Genomic DNA, 24,891 nt, shown 5'->3' on the forward strand with positions numbered 1-24,891 from the left:
ATTGAGCTATTCAGTTTGCAAAACTCAGAGGGTGTGCATTCAAAATGTTCAGCTCACAGCCAACTTGGGTAGAACGAATAACATGAATGGAACTGGAATCAATATTGCTTCAAAATTAATAGATAGTTGTATATGTTTCTTGGATGTTTTACAGACTGTCACGCAAAGTCTATCTGGCAGGTTCAAAATAATATAGAATTTCTTTCCTCTGCTGGTAGAGAAATCTTATTTTTGAGCCTGTGTTAGATTTACCACTGTAGAGACATAACAAGTTTCACATGTACACTTAGAATAATGTCATGAGACAGCATGTTGAGTCCCCAAATTTTATTACTTTCTGCCAACTTAAAACATTTTTTTTAATTACTAGATTAGCTAGGAACTTCTATGCATATATATTAGGACAGTTCAGATGAAACTGCTTTTTAATTTTTAGGGGGTGACTCAAATGTGGTCTTGTATCAATTGTAATGCATCTCAAATAATTTCACTGTAGAGCTGACCTAAGTCAAACTCTTTTCACTTTTAGACCTGTGGTATCAAATGATACTGCCTCCCCGTTTCGATTCATCAAAGAAGTACCCTCTGCTCCTTGATGTGTAAGTTTTCAATCACATGGCAGTGTTGTGTTAATAATCCCTTTCATCTACTTCAAATATTCTTAATAAGGAAACACAAAACCGGCATGTTTTCTAATTACTTCTTGAAGTACTTTTAAGAGGGAATGAAAAACTGAGGTGTACCCCAGTTCATGGTGGATTCCTGTGCCCTAAGATGATGTAATGCTTAATGAGCACATGCTCTGGCGGTGGCACTGAGGCAGATACACTCTCTGTGATTTAACAGCCAGGATGTTCGTGTTAGCTTACCTCCTCCTCTGCTCATGATGTTCTTTAGGAATAATCTTTGATGAATCCAGAATGAAACCTTGAATAAGCCTTGTATCCTAAAGCTGAAGTAAAGTGTGATGTTGCATTTTTTCTGTGATATTTGACTGTCAATCAGTGTTGACAAACGTCATCTTGTGGTCAGGATTACATTCGTTGTGGGTTTTTCATAAATACAAGACCATAAGCATGTGCCGATTGGTCTGGTCTTCCTCAGGCACTTCTGTTAATCCTGGTATGTTTTCTTCTAATTGGGAATTACTGAATTTTAGCTGTGCATTAATATAAAAATTGTAAGCTTTTCCTCTTTTTACAAAAAGCTGACTCTGTAAGGAAACTAGCTGTTAATTCTTAGATTCATCTTTATATAATGCAATTTGGTAGCAATTTTTTATGTGCTCATTGAACATTTTCATAAGCAGCCAGTGCTCTTGGCTTCTTAAGAGTTGTTCTGGTTTTGATACTATTTTTATTGACTTACCTTGGACCTTTGTGAGGATCACCTCTGGTTCACAATGATCTTAATATCAAAAATTATTTTGGAAGTATAGGGATCCATAGCTTGAATTAAATTCCCAGTAGCTTTTTCTTTGCTTCTAAAACTGATGGGTGGGCTATAGAGCCATAGAAGCCATTCTTCTATTTCTTACTCTGTTGAACAGTGGCTAGAGAAGTGCACTGCACAGAATTTTATCATCAAGGCACACAGAGTATGATTTCATAGTGGTCAAGTGCTTCTGAAATATTTTAAAGTAAAAAGTTAAAACTATAGTTTTGCTTCCTTTTTCTCAGCCTGCATAAGAAATAGTTCAGACTGATGAGACACTGAAAAATGCAGAAAATGGTATTTTTCATTTTTCCAATTGAAGGCTATTGGTTGATTTCAGACTTAAATCAAATAAATCATGGGCGAATGGAACAGAAATAGTTAGAGAACATCACTTTGAAACTCAGGTTCAAAGAAAACTTGCTTGGATTTCTGATAACCTGCTTAAAGTCAAAATAATGAAGGTTTCTTATTAGAGCAGAAAGGAGTAAAACAAAAAAAAATCCAGTCTGCTTTCTTGATTACCAGCTGAAGTTTTAAAAAAGCAGATTGCTTTTAGTCAGTCAGTGATACTTTTCTTGTTTCCTCAGTTTAATTTAAAGGTTTATCCTGCTTTAGAGGCCAAAATTGTCAGCGATAATTATATTTCAAAAGCTTGATGTGGGGATATGTGGAGAGTAAATGCCTGAATTTTGTGACTCCTTTCCTTAGGTATGCAGGACCTTGTAGTCAGAAAGTAGACCAAGTCTTCCGGATCAGCTGGGCTACTTACCTGGCAAGCACGGAGCAGATCATTGTGGCCAGCTTTGACGGCAGGGGCAGCGGGTACCAAGGGGATGAAATTATGCATGCAATAAACAGAAGGCTGGGAACATATGAAGTGGAAGATCAGATAGCAGCAGCCAGGTGAGCTACAGGTCAACACCTGCTCCTTCTTTTATGTGCTTATTGTGTAGGAGGAAAAAAGGTGAAGGTTTCGAATCGTCATCTTGAAAATATTGGTGATAAAATAACTACATTCTGCTTAATTTTGTACACTGAAGTGTGTCATTTGTGGGCCAACCATCATATTATGCTTAAAAAGAGAGAAGAGTTAATGCTGTAATACCAATTAACCATATCTCTGATTTTATAGAGATTATTTTATAGAGATGATACGTGTCACATTAGTAGAAGAACACACTACCAAGGAACCTGGAGATGGAAGTTTTACTTCAAGCTTTTTGCAAGTTTCTGTTCTGGCAGAATTACTTATGTGAAATACTCAGCCTTTAAATCATAGTTCATGTTTGTCACTTGGTTTATGCTTGTAGAACCTCAGTAAAACAAACAACAGTGTGGATCTCTCAGAATTGCAATGAAGTGATCTTACAGGGTTTTCCACGTGGGATTTTAAAATGTTAAGGAGTTTAAAAAATAGAATTTCACAATCTTCTTGATTTTTTTTTTTTTAATGGTGACTGTATTTACATATGCTGGTCTGTTCCTTACTGCTGGAATTTGATTTTTGTGCATCCTTAAAAAAAAGACAAGGCAGGTAGTGAAATCTAACCTAATACAATACAAATGTCAGTGAGCGTGGGTTGAGAGGTTTCAGAGTGTCATATGCACAGATGTTTTTCTAAATTTCCTAAAGACACATGTGCCTGAATTACCATATGTTTTCATATGCAGTCACTATGATGAAGTGGGAAATGCTTATTTGTACAATAGAAAGAGGCAGACTTGATAGGAAATAGGCATGTCTGTAGAATGGCCGATACTTTGCAATCCATTAAGTGTTTAATTATTCTGTTTGCTTTCAGAAAATTTTCTGAAATGAGCTTTGTCGATAAGGACAGAATAGCAATTTGGGGTTGGGTAAGTACTCAGACAATTTTGGCAGAACTACTATTTAATTTTGACAACTATTTGTTGTGCCGCCATGTGTGTGAGATCCTGTAGGGCTTCATGTGAGGCACCTCTGGGGTCACCACACAATCCGGTACTTGAACTGATGAAGTACATCTTAAAAGTGTGTTTCTACATTGCGTTTTTGCAATCATTCAGGAGCCTTTGTAAGAGAAATTAGGTCTACTAGAGGGATTAAAAAGCAATTTAAACAGATGCTGGCAAGTTCCTGTGTACAGTATGAACCAATGCTAAAAAGAAGAAAAAGCCAAGTATATATTCACCAGTATCTCTTTAGTTGGATGACTGATTTTTAAAAAAAGATGTGAAATTACACTCGAGCCAGCTGTGTGGGATGGATATCACGGTATTTGCAACCAGAGGCCAGATTTCTCTAACTTGATGTGTCTTTAAAACCCAGCACAGTAGATGGAAGTGTTTAATAGTTTAATAGCATGTATATACCCCCTCAGCTGCAAGGCTAAGTGTGTATGTAGTGTTACTGATTCTATGCTGAATTAAATTGTTAGCTGAAATTTGGGCACTGCAGGTGACAGATGCCAGGGAATAAATTGCTTGATGGCAAGACAATGCCTTTAACAGCTTTTCTTCTGGGGTAAATATCTCTGTTATGTGAAGTCACATGTAGTAGTATTAACTGTAGTGAAAGGAAAATTCTTTCTGCAGAAATTGAGGATTTGGTGCAATCCCATCTTAAGCCCTTATGACCCTCAGGATGAATAGTACAAGAGCATTCCTCTTTGGAGCTAGGTTGGGATTAAGACATCCTGGGCACTGAACCTGTAGGCAAACAGATTTTCTTTATCTCTTGAGTTTTCAGATTGTCAGCATGTCACTATGTACATGGATTTTGTTTGCCATAGATTCAGCAGTAATATCTTTACTGTGGCCAGGTTAGGCATTTATTTATAAAGGGGTTTAGTTGCTAAGTGCGTTACTTCGCTGATCTTATTGGGAGGACCTAGGAATTGAAGTTGGAGCAAACATTTAAGGACTTTGGAATAAGATGCAATTCCCTTTGCCTGTAGTCTGGTTTTAAGACAGGAATGAGATCCAAAAATGGCTCTTGTTTTTGAATGTGGGTGGGCACATTTTCCTAAATAACCCATTGAAACTCCTGTGAGGGCAGTCATTTGGGCGGTTGGTAACAGTGTTTAGGTATCTTGCTGCCTGGATGCTCAAGCGTGTCAGATATTTACTCATCTGTGTATCAGGCTACACTGTGAGTAAATTTTCTGTGCGTAGCAAGGAGTGTTTTGTTGCACAGTTCCTCCCACAGACTCGGCAGAAGATCCTTCATTCCCCAGTCACAGTCTTGCTCCTGACACTTTGGGGGAAAGTTAGGGAGCGAGCTACCATAGGCCTGCTCTGCTGTAAATTTTTGGATGCCCTGTAGCAACTACTCATCAGGCACACTGTGGGCCAGAGCTCTGCTTCCACCCACTCCCCCAGCACGGGAAGGGACACAGCGGTTCAGCAGTGTCTTGTTTCCTGTCTTTGCTGCTGCCTACAGTGCTACCAAACACAGTCATCCTCAGCTGAGTCACAGTTCGGCAGCGTTTGCGCCCTTTTTCCCCATCAAGTCCTCATTCATCAGCGCCACAGCTTCCGTGCCCTGTTTGATGCCTGTTTCCCCGACTGAGCAGGCTGGCTGAGATCTGACCCAAATTCAGAATGGAGTTCATTAATATGAAAAACGCTGAGCCTATAAATGTCTGATGAACTGTGTAGCAGATGGGCCCCATCCTTTCCCTTCCGACTAAAATAACAGCAATGTTTTCTTCTCAGTCTTATGGGGGATATGTGACCTCCATGGTGCTTGGCTCTGGAAGCGGCGTGTTCAAGTGTGGAATAGCGGTTGCCCCCGTGTCACGCTGGCAGTATTATGGTATGTGATGGCTTCTTCGTTACAAGGATTCCCATATGTCTTCCAGTGCACACGCTGCAAAGTGTGGATTCATAGCACAGAACTTTGGATTATCTACTAGATGCCATGTAAATGCCATTTGGTCTGTTTTTATGAACTCATGGCCACTGCCTTTTGAAATTAAACCAATTTGCTAAATATTACTTCCCATTTTAAGACGTCAGATCCATAACTTTTGGTAATCTCTTTAAACATTAATGAAGGCTGAATTATTGTAATATTTATAGTATTACTGTAATGTGTCTGTGTTTGCTTTGAAACCAGTATTGTATGTCAGAAATCCATCACTATTAAACTTTCGTGTCTTCAAAATGAAACTTCACTTATAAGAATGAACTGTGAGGATTAACATTGAACTTGCATTGTAATTTACTCTCTCAAAGTAACAGAATAGGACTTGAATTGCCTTAGGTTGGTTGGTTGGGGTGGTTTTTTAGCATGTAAAATTTGGATTTTATAAATCTAATTCATCTTGAGGATAGCTTGATGTGAGGAAAACCTGATCAAGTAGCCAAGTCTCTACATGCTCCAAGCCTTTAGAGCATAAGGTTTCAAGTAGTTGCATGAGGCTAGAAATACAGTTATAGGGGCTCTATTCCCAGATTAAAAAAATTATATTAAGTTATAAATAGGTGCTGGTGCAATCTGAACACAGTGTAACATTTTTCTTGTTTTTATTTGTCCAAAAACATTCAAGAGAAAGCTTTCTCTGGAAAACCTCTGCTAAATAAGGCATAATTTGTCATTCTGCAACTAGCACAGAGGCTGTATAGTAGCTATTTCAGCAGAGCAGATCATACTGCCAGGCATTAGCAGTAGTCTGTTGGGGACATAGCAATGTCTTCATAATATTTTGGACATGAATATTACAGTATGACAGGAAATATTTTTTTAATGATCAAGATCTCTAAAATTCCACTTCTGGCTTGTTAGATGAAGGATTATGGAGGCATACCTATTCAGCATAAAAAACCTCTAGTGTAGCAACTCTGATGAGAAGTCAAATGGGCATTAGAATATGGCAGCAGAGGATTAATTTGTATGGCTTAAAACAAAGCAGCAAATCTGCAAATGGTAACATGGCAAAAAATATGTGGAAAATATGTAAATTTTTTTTCAGCCAAGCTGAATCCTAATCTACTGTTGTATTTTCATTGTACAGATTTTTGGTAGTAAACATTTAGATAAAATATCTAAGGGTTTTTTTCAAAAAATTTACTGCAACATTTTCAGTAATTTTGTTAGGATTACTAAAAGAATAACAATAAGGAAACACTGACACAAAATACTGTATTAATATTCAGCATTCAGGTGTCCATGGCAACAAGAAGATTAAATATTCTGAATAATGATGGTTACCTACACCCCTCATTGTGGAAAACCTGATTTCCAGTATGCATTGTCACTGCTTGTATTGATGGGTAAAATTGATGGTAGACAGACTGAAAGTTAAGTAGCAGATTCTAATTTTGGGATTTTTTAAATTCCAGATTCAATATACACAGAGCGATACATGGGCCTTCCTACAGCAGATGATAATCTGAAGAATTATAATGTAAGAAAGAAATCACTTTATTTCATTTTTTTGTGTATTGTTTCATTTCTAAACTGCTGTATTTTTCTTTAAACAGTTTAATTCTTTCCCTGTGGGGAGAAATAAGTTTCTTCTCTCCAGCTATAACTGTTGCATTCTGCTGTTAGAGGCTGTAGTTTCACGTGTTTGGATTTGCACAAGGCAGCTTCTTCTTGGTGGATGGCATGGATTTTCTGTTGTTTGGTTGGTGTGTTGGTTTGGGTTTTTTTTACATTCAGTTCCATTTGGCTACTTTGCAGACTGTAAAACAAGTTGTAGAACTTTTATTTTAACCACCAAGAAACAAATTTGTTTTAAAATTTAGTGGTTTTGTGAGCAAGGTATGCTTTATCTTAAACATTTTTCACCAAAACAAATTTACTCCCACTCTTTCTGAAATGTACTTTCTTTAAAAATGGGTATTTGTGTGAACTTTCCTGCCATAGGAATCTGCAAGTTTTTCCACAGAAAGCAAAATCTCCTCAACACTAGAATACTTTAACAGGTAGGCAAGTCTGTCTGTACTGTGATCATACCAAATTGCAGACCAACTGAGAGCCAGCAGTGTCAGGACTGAAATGTTGGCCTGATCTCCATGAACACAGGGTGTCCAAAGTTTGTTCCAATACAACCAATGACTGCACAAAAGTGAGGGAATTTCCATGTGTCCTCCTGAAAGCAAATTGCATGTAGATTGTTTGTCCTTGTTACAGCATGATTAATCAATTTTTTGTCTTGCTCTTCCATGTGCCAGATACTTTTTGTTGCCTCAACAACTTTTTGAAGTCATGGGCATAGGGCAGAGCAGCCAAACTTTCTGTTAGGTTTTGTTAAACTTCAGGCCTAGCGAAAATGCAGTGGCTATTGGAGAACTGTGAGGAATCTGAGGGGTACTTTGTGGTCTGGTTATTGGAATATTTCACAGAGGAGTCCAGCCATGGTGATACTGGAACCAAACATTGATGTTAGAGAAGGAGGTGGAGCGTTCTCTGTGTTTGGGTTGGTAAGCAGGGTAGAGACACTGCTTAGCACTGGTTGTGTGCATTTAAAAAGTGTCACGGGTAGAAAAAAGGGTGGAGACTGCTGCACTGATTTAACAGTATGATAAAACAGAAAAAGATACATATACGGTGGTTTGACAAACATGTGGTTTGACATATATTTATAGTATTCTAGTGTTGTCAACTGCTATATTAGACGCTCTGGTCAAGACTGGGGACAATGGTAGTGACTGCTGGACAAATTGGAGTCCAGCAGTGTGTTTGTGTCTCTCTCTTCTAACCATTGAGCTACTGGGGCCCAGCAGGCACTGACCAGCAGCCTGCAGCCGCCTGCCTGCCTTTTTCCAAATGTGTTCCTTTAAGGCAGTGGGAACAGGAGGAGGTCTGCGAGGTAGCAGTGTAAATACAAGTTACTGTCGCTGTGCAGAACGAACGTTAACGCTCTGGGTGCACAAAGTCACTCACCAGCTTCACGGCACAGATGGCAACAGAGGACTGTTTAATCCTTTCAAGCCAGGAGTCGGATTTTCTTGGCATAGTATCCATTGCTGGCAATGGCCACGTTGAAACTGCCAGTACCAAAGAGCTAAAGGTTTCAAATGTGTTACTCAGAGGACTAATTGGGGAGAATGGTGGCTAGATGGAGGAGGAGTAATTGCCTAGATCAGATTGTCACACTTCGCTGCTGCTCCTAGAGAAAGAAAAATGCAACTTAAGTCCTTGTTTGTTGTTAAATGCTCCAAATAATATAGTACTTGGACTTTACTTTTAACCTGGAGGGTGCAGTAGCTCGAGAAGTGAGTCTTTTGTTTTTCATGTAGCCTCAGTGAAAGCATTGTGGGATTTTGTTATTGCTGAAGACCCTTACTGACTTCAGCCCAGTATGTTCCTGGCTTACAGCCCCTTTGTTCCATGTCCCAGTCTCAATAGCCAACCTCCTGGCCCCTTGACACTGACGAGAGCTGTTTGCTGAAATGAGTGAGTGTTTTTTGAGGTAAATGCAAAATCTGTACTAAAAGCTAGTACATACAGCTCAAGTTGTTAAAGCTTGCACTGCTAACTCTGTGCTGTCAGGTTTGTGTGCTGCATCATATATTCTCTATCCTGCTGCATTGCTGTAAAGCTGGCATGAAAAGTGAAAAGTTGCATAAACTCTGTAGTATGCACCCTGATTTAAAAGAAATGAGATGGTGAACACACCTGCTTAGAGAAGATGAGCACTGCTAGGCACCGTCCTAATGTGTAGAGTATTATTAATGACTGAATTACATAGACTCAAGAAACTAGTTGTGGTAAGAGGGGTACATCTCACCTTTGTATTACCGTGACATTAGGTTTTACATTTATTGATGGCAGAGAATCTGAGATGTTAAATATTGTTTGTCAGGAGTCAAGTCTCAGGGAGAACTCCCACTCCTAAGAGGGCTAATTAGGTATGCTCAGTGTCTTTTAAGGTAGTTGTAAACTATTAAAACTTAGAGCTTTGTAAAAGAGAGGAGCAAGCATGGATGGTGGTCCCAGTATAATCCTAGGCTGAATGGAGAGAATTTGGCAGCCTGGAAGAAACATCCCTGATGCAAAAGACTTGAGACTGAATTGGGGCAGAGCTCTAGAGGTCAGACACAGTAGCCATGTAAAGCATACCGAAGAGACTGTTCAACTTGTGAGAACATTATTTTGCAGTTCACTCTGAATTTGATATGCTTTTGGCAAGTGTTTGAAACAGTCATAGATTTGGCAATCTTTTTCTAGCAGATTTGAAATGTTCAGTCCTTAAGAACTGCTGCATCATTAGGTTATGCAAAACAGGGTACAATTTTGTAAATATGCCATCTTGTACTGATTTGACATTTGTTCTATTATCTGAGAATATGCTAAAGGGAGAGAGACCTTCAGTTTCAGCCAAACCTTAACTTGTTTGTGGAGTGCTGATAAAATGTTGACTGCTGTGTGATCTTTAGAAAAGCCAGTTACACTCAGCAGGGCCTAATTCTCAGTACTTGTGCATGTTACCTTTTCGGAGCCTTTGTTCCAACAGTATAACTATAAAATGGAAGTGGTAAATAAAGTAAATTTTGCTGTCCACTTAAGCTTTGTTCAGCTGCTGTTGCTTTTGCTTTGTCCTCTAGCTGTGCCTAACTTGAGAGTGCTCCCAATCTTGCAACCTTCTTTAAGGACACAAAGGTACTGTGTCCTTAAAGCATGTTTTAGGGAACGGACTCTTCATGTTGAGTACAGCAAGTGAAGTATCATCAGTGATAAAAACGCAGAGGAAGTATCTAGTATGTTTCTTCTTTCTGAATTATTTCTACAAATAACTTTGTTTAATGCCTGAAGAGGAAAAATAGTAGCATCCTCCTTCTAAAATTGCTTTTGCCAAGTCAAGTTCTCAGAAGTGTAGCTTAAATCAGGCTTCCACTCACAGAAGGTTTGCTTAGAACAGAATTGGTTTTCTAGAAGAAAGCTTAACAAGGTGACCTATCAAGTTTCCCTCTGCACATGTGGAAAATGATTTACTCAAAGGATACTGGTTGGCTTGGGGTTTTTTTGGGGTTTTTTTTGTTTGTTTGTTTTGTTTTTTTTTTTTTTTTTTTTTTTCTTTAATGTCACTGGGGCATTTCTTTCTCATTTGTTCTTTTGGTCAGCTGGTTTACCAGTGCTCCTCAGTGCATCAAAGTGCTCTCTCCGTATTTTGGCACTCACAGCTAAATGTTCTTACTCCATGATACCAAATCATCTAAATGGAAAGCGTCATTCTTCCATATTTGGGGGATTTCCATATATTGGATTTCTGGTGCTCTCCATCCTTTGACTATCAAAAGAGGGCAACTGCAGTGTTACAGACTACAGGGTGGGGTTTTTTACCCTCTCTGCTGAACTTGTTTTTTAGACTTGATTGAATACATACAAAGAACTCATTTCATGTATGGAAGCTTTGTGGCACACTATTCTGCCAAGGCAAAAGGAATTTAATATCTGTACTTGCTTTAAAGATTCGTAAGTGTACAAGAGACATAAAATTAGAAAATTTTTGTGTCTTGGCAGTATTTGACTTTTTTGGGGTACTAAATGCGAATCCTTGTCTAAGGATACAGCCTTAGTACAAGATGGGGAGGAAAAAAAGCAAACCACTACATTCTTCTGTTCAAAATTTTTAGGGTTTTTTTTGCCAGAGTAACTGGTTGTCTTATCAAGCCCAAAATCTTGTCCTTGTTAGCCCTCTTCTTCTTCCTCTACTCCTGGCAGAGCACCATCCTATTCCCTCTCCTTGCCCAAATTAATCTTATCTTCAATCCTTACTATTGTCATTCTTTAGTCACAGTAGCAAGTCGGGTGGGCTAGAATATTCTAATGAACATGTTGTTACTGTGTTTTAAATTTCTTGATTAATCTGTTGCTGATTATTACATCTTTTCCTCACTGTATCAGTGTTTCCATTCCCAAAATGTAGCTTGACTTCTACTTAGAGGTTTGTGGTCTAGTGATTTTCGTTCAGGCATTTCTCTTTCATATTTGGAGAGAGCATTGTTTTAAACTTCTTGTTACTCAATTTTACTGGGGACTGAGGCAGTATTTGCACGGGTGCCTTATCTGCAGGTGAACTATTGTACCTTGTAGTGGGGAAGATAACGTGTGTAGCCTCTGCAAGATCTACTCCTTGCTCTCACAGGGTGCACTGTTGCCTTGGCAACAATGTTTTTTTAACTTGTCTGCAGTCACACAGGAAACCTATGGCACACGGTGTGCTGCAGGATCCCAACATGCTGGTCACGCATGGAACATGTACCTCACTCCAGAACTCTTCCCCTCTGCCATTGCCTGTGCCTTTGCAGCCATAACCTTGGTAACAGTTGCAGATGGGTGTGGAACGGTTGGAGCGTGAGCACCCAGCCCCTGGATGTGTGACCATGCCCCATGGCAGTTCAGAGGGGGATAGGCAAGGGTGTGTGCTTGGTTTTAGCTGAAGGATCCCAGACTGTGTCAACACGAATCGAAGTCAGTTGGAAGCAAGTCATCTCCTAATACATAGCACCTTTTTTCTTTTTTTTCCCTGTAATTTCAGAGTTCAACAGTAATGGCCAGAGCTGAAAAATTCAAGGAAGTTGAGTATCTCCTTATTCATGGAACAGCAGATGGTGAGTTGCAGTTAATTAGACATTTTAGTATTACAGACAGGTTCGCAATTCTACTACTGACAAAACAAAAGCATGAAGGGGCAAGGCTGTTACATTTACGTCAATAAAATAATACTGCTTTTTGCAACTAATCTGTGTTTCAGTCAGCAGTGCTGGGGACTCTGGTGTGTTCATTGCTTTGATTTTCCCTCAGAGTATTACAGAAGCAATTTTTGTTTATCTTTTTCCTCTTCCACTTTTCAGATAATGTTCACTTTCAGCAAGCAGCACAGATTTCCAAAGCTCTTGTTGATGCTGAAGTAGATTTTCAGGCAATGGTATGGTTCTGTTTTGTTTTTCAATATACAAATGAGAATAATAGCATAAGCTCCCTGTGGTTAGGTATAAATTCATTACCATCTTAAAGTTCATATAGTTGCATTTCATGTTCGGTAACTGAAATTTGAACATAAAGCACATATCTCATATTCAACCCTTATTACCTAATCTTTCGTTTTCGTAAATATTTGTGTTCTCAAACAGCCAGTCCCAACCTTTGCATATACCTAAAGTACAATGAATATTATCTTACAGATAGGAAAGTTTAGCTTCACCTAAATCCCAGATAGCCCATCTGTCATGTCTGGTGTTTATTGAACTTGTAAGACAAGCAGTTATTTGCCCTTTCTTATGTCATGCATGGAAGCTCACAGACTAAGGTGCAAGCTCTTCCTTTCCTACACTCTCTCAACCCTTGGGGAGCAGTGCTAAAAAGGATGACGTATAGGAGGAGGGCCAAGTGCGTGGTTTTCCTTCAGCCAGACTGAAAGGACATACAGAGGGAGAGGTCAGTCACCCCTCATAAATGAACAGCTGAGTCTACCCTCCATGTGGACAAGCCACGTGTTTTTACACCTCAGGCATAAAAACATAGCATATCCCACACGCAAAGAAGAGGCTAAAGTGTCATGGCAGGTCCCTACCCCATCATGTGTTTGTCTCCATGCTGAAAGCCTCATGTTAGGATAATTTTAAATGGTGGCACACATTTTTATGTCTATCCTGTTTGGTTTATATCATTTAGATGTAGCTACAACTAACATTCTCTGTATTTCTCTTTCACACAGTGGTACACTGACAAAGACCATTCCATCTCCGGTCAAGCACATAAGCATATTTATACCCATATGAGCCACTTCCTAAAGCAGTGTTTCTCACTGCATTAGCACCAGCATTTTGCTTGTTAGTGATGGTACTTCTCCAGAAAACTCTCTAGATAATGTATTCTGAGCCAGAATAAATCAAGATGAGATAAGAGTCAGCTCTTGGGATACCGGTGTACACAATGAAAAGCTGATCTCTATAATGATTCCTGTTGCCAAGCAACTATTGCATTTTTATTGATTGTGTTTAATCAGGTCTTAACATCACCAGAATGATGTTGCAGACTTCTAGGAAGCATGGTACTTGCTTGAGTAATTACCTTTTGATATTTCAGTCTAAAAGAGAAACATTCTAATTTGTATAGCAGGGTAATGAATGACAAAAACATCCCATGGCGATCAGTTGCAGAATAAAAATATAATAATATTTCCATCAAAAATGAAATGAACCCTGGGATAATTTCTGTGAAAAGAATGAAGTAACTTTTTTGTAGAAAATCTGTAAGGCTTGATAATTACTATTTTAGAATCAGTATCAGGAATTCTGCAATGTTAATATTTTATGTGCAGAATGAAACACTGTTTATACTGCAGTTCCTGAAGTTAGTGTGTTTTCTCTGCAATCTCTCATATTACAGTTGTAGAACTCTTGCAAGGAAAGCACATAACCAGCTTTCACCAAAGATTTTAAATGATACTTAATCAAACCAATGGCACTGAATTTCTTTGTGTGCTATCACATAGTACTGTGATTTTTGCCTATTTTATAGTAAAAAAGGCTGCTACTCTGGGAATGTGCACTGTAAAATCTCCTCTGGGAACTCGACAAGATCCCCATTTGTTTTTGATGTAAAGCTGCTTGTGTACTGATGAATAGGAACTGGTTCTTACACAAACATAAAACATTACAATGTGAACTAGCAGTCACTTAAAGCAAGGGCTGGACTGCCACTCTCCTGTGAACGTGCTCTTTGGCAAAACTGCTTTTCTTTACAGCGTACCAATGAATGCTTTATTTCCAGCACTCCACGTAGGCTTCTCCATCTGACGATTAGAGTAGTTTTCTCAATTTCACATAGAAAAAATGCAATCTGCTTGTACTAAAACCTGTGCTGCTTTAAAATAATAAAGACATTAATTTATGAAAGCAGGTGTAGTCCATATCATTGAAAATGTTGCTTCAGAAAAAGAACACTAGAATTTTCTTTTAAATCCCCATTAATTTTGAAGATGGCTTACAGTGAAGCTTCTGATTTTGTGTAATGGTATCATATAATGGCGTGTGACATGATTATCTAACAGTTTCTTGATATTACATGCCAGCATCTGATTATGTCTGTATTGTGGGTTATTAGTGACATTAGGTGTGAATGTAAAAGTACTCATGCAGACAGATAAAGCATGGGGGAGAATGTTAAGACACTTCGTGCAGCTTGTCCTTAAACGAGAAAGCCTCAAACAGAAAATCAGGTTTTGTTTTCACAAACTAACAATTCCTTAACTCACAAAATAAGATGGTGGGTGGTTTTGTTCTGTTTGTTGGGGTTTTTTTGAAACACACTGGAGCTGAATTTTACAAATATCATCCTGGATTCAAGGCAGCAGTGGCTCTAATGTAGAGCTGGCACCACTGTTAAAGTTCTGTAGGATTATAGGCTGTCAGTTGTCTCCAAGAGGTTATATCATCATATCTCATTCTTTTGGCTCAAGGCAAAGAAACCTAAATCAGTGTAAGGTAGATCCCAGCAGTACAGACAGGTTATAAAAAAAAGATTATCATTATGAACTTCGAGGTGGCTTGTGTATGCAAGGGTAAATAGTTGGGATTTATTTTAATGTTATCACACTGTCATAAAGACAAAAAAAGTGTTTCTGTAATCCAAAAAACTTCTTTCACCAGGCTCTTGTTAAATAACTGCCAAGAATAAGTATAATCAAGGAAACATTTAAAAAAACAAGTGAAACTAGAAATGATTCTAAGTCTTTCATTAAGATGCAATTCTTTGCATCTGACCTACCTTAATGATTCTAGCATCTCACGGGGAGATTCTCTCCCATTCTCTTCCTGGAACAGGTGAGCTCTGAGCTATCCCCCATGTCACACTTACTGTTAAGGTCAGACCAAGTACATCACCATGAACTCCACCCAGGGAGCCAACACTCACTGCCTTGCATGTTTCAGTGAGATTCCACTTGGAAAGGGAGCCATACTGGGCTCTACCACTCATTAATTTGTGAAGCGCATTCAGGTCAGGTAGACGTTTCAAATACCGCATGATATTGCAAACCTCTTCTGGGTTTTGCAGTATAAAAATAAAATTGAAAATTAGTTAGGATAAATATTTATTTTCACATAACATATCTTAATTGTGAAAAACACAATAGTCTATTCACATGTACACATAAACTTTTGTAATAAATTACATCCAAGAAATTGAGTAATTTTGACCAGGAATATGAAATTAGAAGTAAATATAGCACTACATTTGCTTAATATTGTGTGTGATTTCAGAATGTTAAGATTAACATCGGAAAAGCACTTAAATTCACGCAAAACCAGAGTGTTTTAAAATAAAACCACTCTGAAATACTGAACAGAAATACAGAATGCCATTGAACACACTGATTTCTTAATATTCTAAGAGTTGGTCAAGTGAAGCTAATACATTTTGATTGTATACATTATCTGTAACAAAGTCAGCAATATGCTAAAACACCATCAGGCTTCTTTCAGGACAAACCAGTATTGAGCTTCTACACTAACCTTAAAACAATTGGAATCTTACAATTTATCATCAAGTACACAAAACAAAGCATTTAACCTTAATGCATCAGCATTTTTTTCCTAAATTTACATATACAAACATTTAATTAGACGTGAGTCCGTCTTTGTGTCCATTAGATTTTTTTTCTCCATAAAAATGGCTTTTAATGGGCTTTGATAATGCTAAGGTAAATTTAGAACAGTGACCCTAAAAAGTTTGCAGCAAAATGCAATTATTTATGGCTGAAGTATTAAAACATACACACTCAGATACACAAAAACATTGGAATATTTTAAATGTGCTGGATGGAAAAAGTTGTTCATGAACTGTATAGAAAATTAGCATATTTTGAAAAGCTGGGGAATGTTAGAGCCCTATGGATGAGTTCTTACAAAGATTGCATGACTACAATTCTTATTTTTAGGATTCAAAGTTACAGCATAATACTGAGACTTAGCTTTCATTTTAATAATTTAAAAATTTTTCTTAAAAAATTTAAAAATCAGTGAATTCCAAATAATACAATAAAACTTTAGCTCCACATTCCTATTCATTCAATACCTAATCTCACAGTCTTTTACACAAAAAACCAGCTTGAAGGATCGGGCAGTAACAAAATCCGTTACGAAAAAGGTAATAGCCTTAAAGCCACACTTTACTTTGCAATGTTGTTTTTATCTTTTAATCAATATGTACTTGATGGAATAATGAAGAGCTGTAACAAAACAACAGCAGGATACCCATTTAAGTATTACACACAATCTCTGAAACGAAGAGGTTTGCAGTTGTTATTAGAGAGAAGACAATATAAATATGCCCTTTATCTGGCTGAATTTTAGGCAATAAAGAGGAAGATCATTGGGCAAGTGATAAAACTGCATGGGGAGTATAGTTCATATCCACAGAATTTTCCCTATTGTAAAATAATGGATTGATTAATGACAAAATGCATTTGTTTGGCCTACCATGGCAACATTCATACAATACAAGATAAGATACCGTAATCACAGATTGCATTTTAAGAAATACTGTACCCATGTTTCACATCAAAGGATGTGGTGGTGTTCTTTAGCTAAGGTGAGAAAATGTTTTAATATATAATTTTATATATATATATATATTTATATATATATATAGGACTATATTCCAGTTACATACAAATTTCAATATTAAATACACTGTATTAAATCAAGGAATACTTCACAAATACAGAATCTGACCCTGCAATTCACACTGCAAAAGTAATCCATGACATCAAAAGGACAGATTAAGGAGGAAAGGATTATCCTTGTTAGTTTATTCACAGGGTCAGATCAGTTGTTATTTTATAAACTTCTTACTGGTTGCTTGTCCATTTGGGTCTCCTGAAATCATTTACTAGTTAGATGATTTTAAAAAAAAAATTGGAACAGGGTTTTCAAGTTCATCTTGAATCAAGATTATTAAGTATTCTCACACAGAAAAAGTAGCAAAATACAAGTACAAACCTATTAACAGGAAAGTTGAATTTGAAAGAAACTTTGCTTCTTACATTTCTGATACAAGTACTGATAAATGGCCAAGATCAGCAACGAACGCGAAGATTTTTTGCATTGGCTACTGCAGACATTTACATTGATACTAGACAAGGTAAACAAGGTGGAATGAGACAAGTATTGCACTACATTACCTGTGCTAATTTGAGATGAAAGACAAAAGTTACAAGGTAAATCATTTATATTTAGTGGCTGTGGCACTCCTTTAATTCGTTTGTAAAAAAATTACTTGAAGAGCAAGTCATAGACAAGTCTCCCGGTCAACACCTTTCCCTGAGTCAGCTTTCTTCTCTTTTCTGATGTCAGCACTAGGAAATGAAAGGGGAAACAAACAAGCAAAAGAGTTATAGTAGCACTATCACATACATATATATAGAAAAATAAAAATTATCTACCTGAAAACCAACACTGCACAGATATTTTACTTTATTTTTCATGCTTCATGGCACAAACTGGGAAAGCAAGTGCAAATTTCTGTGCTGAATGGTACAGAAGACAGCCAGCATTTTAGGTAGGTAAAGAACTTAAGATGTACAGAGACAAGTCAGCCAGCATGCAAGCAAAGACAGCCACTTTTTTTTTCTTTTTTGCCAAATACAACAGTTAATTTACTACATAATGGTAATGGCACAGTTCTCAGACAATACCAGCACATTTGTAAATGAAACAAGAGGTCACAGTAAGTATTTCTTGTCTTTAAAATGTATTCTCTTGTTCACTGTACATTTAGAAGGAATGTTTCTGAACTAGGGTAGTGCAAGCCAATATCCAGCTAATATTTGGCTTTCAGTCTTGATTGGGGAGAACAGAAGTCTGGGGAGGATGGGGAGAGACAATATTCCCCATTTGGAGTTTAATATATACTTCCTCATGTATACATTATAAGGAAATAACTTAAATTTTAAAAAAAAAAAAAAAGCCTGAAAGATTACACAAAAGCTGTATCATTCAGAACTCTGAATCAGAGTTCGAATTTGGATTCAGCTTTTTTTCCCCAGTTAAAACGATGTTGATTTGCCTACAGAAAGCAATATACATGCAAAGCAGATGATTTTTTTGTGTGTGTGAGGGTCCTAATTTACAACCGTGTAAATAAATAAAAAGTCATGTTCTTCCAATGAGTCTCAATCACAGTATGAAAATGGAAAGAGGCTTCCACAACACAGGCAAATCAAGCCTTCAACAAAGAGTGGCAGGGTATCTAAAAAAAAAAACCAGATGGTTCTGAGAACAAACCTGTAGCAAGCACATAACCTACCAGGTTTCATGGGAATAATTCCTTAACTAGAATGAATGAGAAATAGGCTGAGTTACACAAGGCTTAAAGAAAGCAAGATCAATTCTCAAATTCTTAAGGCGATTCATGCACAATTCTACAATCATTTGACATTTTTCTTCACATAAAAATTGCTTTAAGGATACAATTCAGTGCAGCCAAAGCTTACTTCTATGCCTATGGCAGCTTCCAGAGGTGTTAATGGAAATAGCTAAAGAATACCAACTTCTGCCACTTCAACTGCCAAATCTGTCACCTTCTGTAGAACAGTGATAGAATTGGGTATGTTACACTTTCTGCACACAAAGGGTATGCAAACAAATTCCAGAGGGGGATGAATTGAAAGTGCAGCGGTACAGCAGGCAGGGAGTTACCTGTGCTTAGTAAAAGCAAACACTGAGGTGTTGTGTGCCTTACAGTCTATAATATTTCCACGTTTTAGGTGCCTCTGTGATACCAGGAAAGTCTTCCTTCTATTTAGGATTCACATCTCTGAGCAGCTCCTGCAGATGTGGGCTTTAATGCCTTGAGAAATTTGAAAAAAAAAGGACAAGTCCAGTCTTTTGCCAGTAAAACACATCACTGGTGGATCTGTAAAGGAGTTGGAGCTCTCTTCCTCCCTACCACGGGAGTAGTCTAACAAGTTTCAGCAGGAAGGTCTGGGATGTGGGATTTTCATATTTCAGGTGGAAAAGGGAAACTCACTCATACCAGCTACAAAGTGACAGATGCTTCTTTCTCCAGTACTTAAAAAGATCAGCTAACTCTACCTCCTGTACATGGTCAGATCTCCTGCACATGCTTTGAAATTGCTCTCTGAAGGGCTTAATATTATAACCAAAGACAGAGGAATGTTTCTTTACATGTACCAAAGAGGGCTGTGTTTCAGATAGGTGCCTTGGTGTTCAATTCTGCCAAGAAAGGCACAAAGGCAGACCTTTAGGACCCTAGGAATTTTACTAATGAAAAATGAAGTTTGGAAAATTGTGAAGTTCAGGTGCCTCTATCGCTAGGCAACTTGCCTGAATCTCATATAAGTACCTTTTATAGACACTTAAAAACATTCAGGAGCCTGGGATGTAAGAACTCTCTCACACTATGCTGCTTCACAGAATCAGGGCCAGGGCACATCTTACGATAGAAATTATCCATGCACAGACTGGAAGTCATTTGTTCCTGCCTAAAATCTCTCTTTGTAGATGATCTTAGTTTATAATTGGCCAAGTCAACTCAGCATTAAACTACTATGAATAACTTCCAGATTTTATGCATTCCAGAAATCACCCTATGTTGTTAATTGGTCAATGGCTTGCATAAAAGACATTACACAAAATCATAATACACTATCATAATTTAATTATCCCCATTTAATAATATTTTGGGATATAAGGAAGCAGACCTGACAGCAGAAAGGGAGTGCTAAACATTATGTAGTTGAACTTCAGAAGGCATCAGTAAAATTTACTTCAAAATGAGATTTTTTCCCCTTTTATGATAAAATGCCCTTCACTGAGGGAATTGTGTAATCTAATACTGTTGGTCTTGATCATTTGCAAAAATTATCCTTCCAACCGCTACCATTCCAAACTTTTTTTCCCTTGGTAATTACCTAGGATTGAATCATATCCTCATGTAATGACACATGCGTTATGGTTTATAACGTTTGTGTAGTTCAATCCCTAATATGACTTAAGATTAAAGTTGCCTACGGCCTTGCTTATCAGAAAGAAAGTCTTTCAGGGTCAAAGCTCTTTGAATCTACTCCTCTCTCAGAATCTGAGACAAGCTAGAGCACATGAAAATGCAGATATCATAGTCTTTAAGGCTGTTCCTTTACAACAGGACACTCATATCTAAAAACAGAAAAATCTTTTCTCCTGAGCCTTTGTTTTCATGAGCAAAGATAAAAGAACAGATTGAAAATGAGATCTTTAGAAAATCAGTTTCTATTTTACTGCAGTGGAAAGGCCAAGTCTCTTATCTGAGCCACAATCTGTGTGGATGCTCTTTGTTCAGAGGGTCAAGTTTACATTATCTATCATACATCAAAGAAAGCAACATCCACCAGGAAAATTACAGCTCTTGTGTACCCAGGGGCTGTGAATGTACCACATCAGGTTCTTCTCTTCCTCTGGGCTTTCACAGCCTGGACACCAGAGGCACTTGACGTAAGAAAACCCTCCAGTACTTCCTTCTCCTGTGCACCACACTGATTTCAGTGACAGGATCCTTTTCAGCCATGTGTAGGGTGGAAGGCAAACAAGCACTACACTATTTTGACTCTCAGTGAAATACCATCAAAATGACCACATTAGCAGGCTGCTCCATGGGTGTCTGAAATTAAGGTTCTCTGGTCATCATCTGCTCAGTCAGGTTTATGCTGTACAGGGAAAGGAACAACACTGAAAGGCAGCATGCCATTTTGGGGTGACAAAATTAAATGTGTATCACTATGAACATTCTCTTACTGCATCTATTCACCTTGAAACAATGGCTAGCTGTTCCAAAGAGGAAGCTTTTGGAAAGTATATTTAGAAATGGGCAGAATACAATTCTGTATTTTAAAAAAGATGACTAGGAATAAATTCAGTTTGACATTTAAATACATCTATATGTATAACTACATCTATAGTTTCTATTTTAAATACAGAGTAGATTTCCAAATTTTAATATTTGGGCCTTAAATGAAGGCATTTTACATTCCTATTTGAAATTTCTTTTCATTCTGTCTCCCCAAAAACTACACGAAGTCAACTCATTTGGGTTCCAAGGTGACACCATTTTGAATTGGAAGACACAATCAAGGAAAAGGCTGGGGACAGGGTCTTACCTTTGGGGAATCAGCTTCTAGAGTGATTAGGAAGGGGAGCTTATGACAGAAGTGTGATACAAAACAATTAAATAGAAAATAGTTAAATTTTAAATTTATGGAAGCAGAGGAAAAAATTCTCTTAAAAAATCACACTGTGCTTGGATTTAATATTTTCCTATTCCTGTAGTAACTCTTTAGCACAGATAAAATATTGTGGCTTCATTTTTCTGGACTAAAATCTAAAATTATTTAACTGTTTTGAGTACAAGTGAAGTAGGCAGAAAAATGTAAAGAAATGATGCAATCATAAAATTATTTCACTCCAAATATTATTAGATTGCATTCAGAGTACTGGGTTTTTCATACAGCTATTTCCAGGGCAGTGATGATCACTTCTTTTTCAAGAGGAAAGAACAAAAGCAAGCAGAACAAACACAACAGCTGTTGTGCAATATCCAGGTGGAGGCTGGTGGCTCATTACACAAGCATCAAGCATGCTCAACTTCATTTTCCACTGGAGCATAACTAAGTACCATGCAAATATTTGTGATTTTTGCTTTTAAACAAATAGTGAATTTGTGTTTTGAGCTCAGAATATTACAACTGGACATAAGAAATAAAACTGCAAAATGCTAGAAATCTTTCTAATCCCTAGCAAAATATTCTAATATTGGTTTGACACCAATATATAAAGTATAATGAAGTAAAAAAAAATTAAGACCTTTTAGAAGGAAAGCTTGACTCCTTATCTTTTGCATTCTCTGAGGATATCAACAATGTCTTCCACACAGCAGTTTTTGCCATTTCATCAGAAATGTTTATCACAGATGGGTCATCTCTAGACAAGAATGAAAGTAAATACACAATAAAACAACCAGCAATCAGTCTTGTTACTTATTAACTTAATAAAAGTCCTTGAAAACTGATAGTGATGACAATAATTAAGTGCAATGTAAGTTAAGCAATTATGTTAAACTTCAAAAGTCCTGAACAATTACTTAAATGCTCTCTTACATCTTAGCACTTTTTTAGTATTTTTTTCCTCCAATAGCACTTAATCACAGTAACATCAATAAAATAGATTGTGTCACTCCCAAATAATAAACAAGAGAAATATGAAGAAGTGTGAAATTAAATATTGCCCAAGACCTCACAGCATGATAGTGGCATAGTTGGATTAAACATGAATCCCAAAAGTTCCTACTTATGCTCTGAAACTCCCCCTACTTTTAAAACAATTTTAAAAGCAATCAAAATCCCTAAGAAAATAAAATATTTAAGATATCTAATAAAAATGCCCAAATTAAACAAACTAATCAGTAGCCTTAAGCAGCACTTTGTAGCCATTATGCTCTTTGCTTTACCTGGACTGTTCCAAACATGTATTTATACACTTCAGAATAATAAAGTCTAAAAGGTTTTAAGGGATTGCCTGTACATTATTCCTGACTTCATGGTCACACGCACTTGGTGTTCAGTAAGCCCTCAGTAAACTTGCTGTCACATGTTTTGGGGAACCACTTTAACAAGCAGTATCTTGGCTCTTGTTTTTAGCTCTAGGACTGTAACCCTTACAGGACAGAGTCAGGTACTGTCCAGGAAACTCTGCCAACGTCAACACACAATGGAGATTGATAGAGACCACACTGCAAGATAAATTAAGCTACATATTGCTAATACAAATTAGAACAAAAAGGTATGGACAACACAAGAGAAAAAACAGACCATTAGTAGTGTGATGAGTCAAAAGGAATAGGCTGGGATTTTTCAGAGACACAGACACTTATTTGCATTAGGAGTCACTAGGGTAACTTTGTGTTAAAATGTTGGAGAGGAGGCCATTCTGAGATGGTGTTCCTATGAACTCCCATTAATGCAGAGGTTACTGTCACCAGATATTTCAAATCTTTTATTAAGAATTTCTTTCTGAAAACTTTGAATTATATTCATTCTTTATGGGCTGCCAACATGTATTATTACTAATATAACATAGATGTTCATGTTTTTTGAGTTGTGACAACCCTGCATTATGCCATATCCACTCTGGACAGCTCTTCATTCACTCATTATCTTACATAATAGGATCTTAATTAGAATGTTTTAGAACATAATACTGTAAGAACCTAGTTTTTCTCCAGTGTGTTCAAAACCATTCCTGGATCCCTGCTTGCATCAGGGTGAATGAAGGTTTGACCTGCTCTGCATCTTCCTTTTGCACTGTGCATGTCAGAAGCCAAACTTGATTGTGAAAAGTCTGATCCTGCAGTCCTGCCCAATGGAAAACTTCCAACTAGTGTGCCTTGTTCCTAGGGAATGTGAGATCATGTGGAAAGACTAGAAAAGGGCTGACTTTGTTCAATGCTGCAGTGTTTGGTTCAGTTCACCTATTTGTACCAGACAAACATCCTCCTGACGTTCAGTGAGCATTAAAAATAAATACTGTGGCACGTTTATTTTATTTAATTGCAACTCACCTAAAAGAGGAAAGGTATATTTTACCTGTAATGTCCTTCTAGTGGTAACTGAACAGTGCCTTCCTCTTCCATTGCTAACATACTTTGCTCTTCCTAGAATGAAGGAGTTTAGACAAGAGACAGGATATGAAACTGTGAAAAGTTAAATTCTTGTATTGTAATCATCTTTCCATTTTCTTTAATATTAAGTATTTATTTGAAGTTCATAGAGTAAAATACTTTTTTTTAAATAGACAACATGTAAAACCTTCTATTTTAAAACATGTATCTTCACTTAATGCTACTTTCCAATGCCAAATAGAGCATTATTTTGTAACAATAAAGAGGAAAATTAGTAACAAGTGTCTGGTGAATTTTAAGTAACATTGATAACAGTATATATGCATGTAAACATTACATGCAAGAATTAGGGAAAATATTTAAGTTTGCACACACAGTTTTAATACTGACAAAGCTTTATTTCTGTGAAAGGCAGTGAAACAAGACACCCAAAATTAGTTTTCGCTTGAAGAGAATTAGGAGACAAATCTACCAAAAACCTTTATGTAAAATAACCACAAATTTAGCAAATCTGTCTTAGCGGGAGGAGAGAAGAATACAACACCTCTCAAGCACCATGACCTGCCTGCAAGAAGAAAGAAAAACAAGTCCTCCACAGGAGGATTCTCAATTTCCACATCCCTTAGGTCAAGATAACCACAGCTAGGAGGTTAACAAGTCTTGGCAGGAATGTAACCATCAAATCCTGCTCTGAATTGTTGCAGTGTGTGTGTGAGCCCAGCAGACACCCAGGGACCTCCACAGCTTTCTTCCCTTTATTAGATGGCTTTGTAACCATTTTCACCAGTGCCTGTCTGAAAGCATGAGCTGGCTCTCCCAAGAAGAGAGTTTATCATTTTCTGGCA

The 24,891-nt window shown here is 37.4% G+C and overlaps 2 protein-coding genes across 13 annotated transcripts in view; one reads left to right on the forward strand and one right to left on the reverse strand.

The window, feature by feature from the left end:
- The window catches only part of DPP4 (dipeptidyl peptidase 4), a 53,726-nt gene that overhangs the window by 26,410 nt on the left and 2,425 nt on the right, over positions 1-24,891 (forward strand). The window contains exons 19-26 of one of the 2 annotated variants that reach the window (XM_032114052.1): positions 530-599; positions 2,146-2,340; positions 3,240-3,294; positions 5,134-5,233; positions 6,763-6,827; positions 11,910-11,982; positions 12,226-12,299; positions 13,089-14,272. In XM_032114052.1, the coding sequence (XP_031969943.1) occupies positions 530-599; positions 2,146-2,340; positions 3,240-3,294; positions 5,134-5,233; positions 6,763-6,827; positions 11,910-11,982; positions 12,226-12,299; positions 13,089-13,187 (731 nt within the window). In that variant the 3' untranslated portion in view covers positions 13,188-14,272. Of the gene's footprint in view, positions 1-529; positions 600-2,145; positions 2,341-3,239; positions 3,295-5,133; positions 5,234-6,762; positions 6,828-11,909; positions 11,983-12,225; positions 12,300-13,088; positions 14,273-24,891 lie in introns of those variants that run through there. The other variant, XM_032114053.1, reaches the window with a different exon arrangement.
- The window catches only part of SLC4A10 (solute carrier family 4 member 10), a 154,143-nt gene continuing 144,702 nt past the window's right edge, over positions 15,451-24,891 (reverse strand). For 3 of the 11 annotated variants that reach the window (XM_032114046.1, XM_032114045.1, XM_032114044.1), the window contains exons 23-25: positions 24,012-24,079; positions 22,234-22,350; positions 15,451-17,732 (exon numbers count right to left, since the gene is read on the reverse strand). In XM_032114046.1, coding sequence (XP_031969937.1) covers positions 17,666-17,732; positions 22,234-22,350; positions 24,012-24,079 — 252 coding nt within the window. In that variant the 3' untranslated portion in view covers positions 15,451-17,665. Of the gene's footprint in view, positions 17,733-18,660; positions 18,709-19,074; positions 19,226-21,530; positions 21,570-22,226; positions 22,351-24,011; positions 24,080-24,891 lie in introns of those variants that run through there. The other 8 variants (XM_032114051.1, XM_032114048.1, XR_004241147.1 and 5 more) reach the window with 7 other exon arrangements.

Source organism: Corvus moneduloides, chromosome 7 (assembly GCF_009650955.1).
Source record: "Corvus moneduloides isolate bCorMon1 chromosome 7, bCorMon1.pri, whole genome shotgun sequence".
Taxonomy (NCBI): domain Eukaryota; kingdom Metazoa; phylum Chordata; class Aves; order Passeriformes; family Corvidae; genus Corvus; species Corvus moneduloides.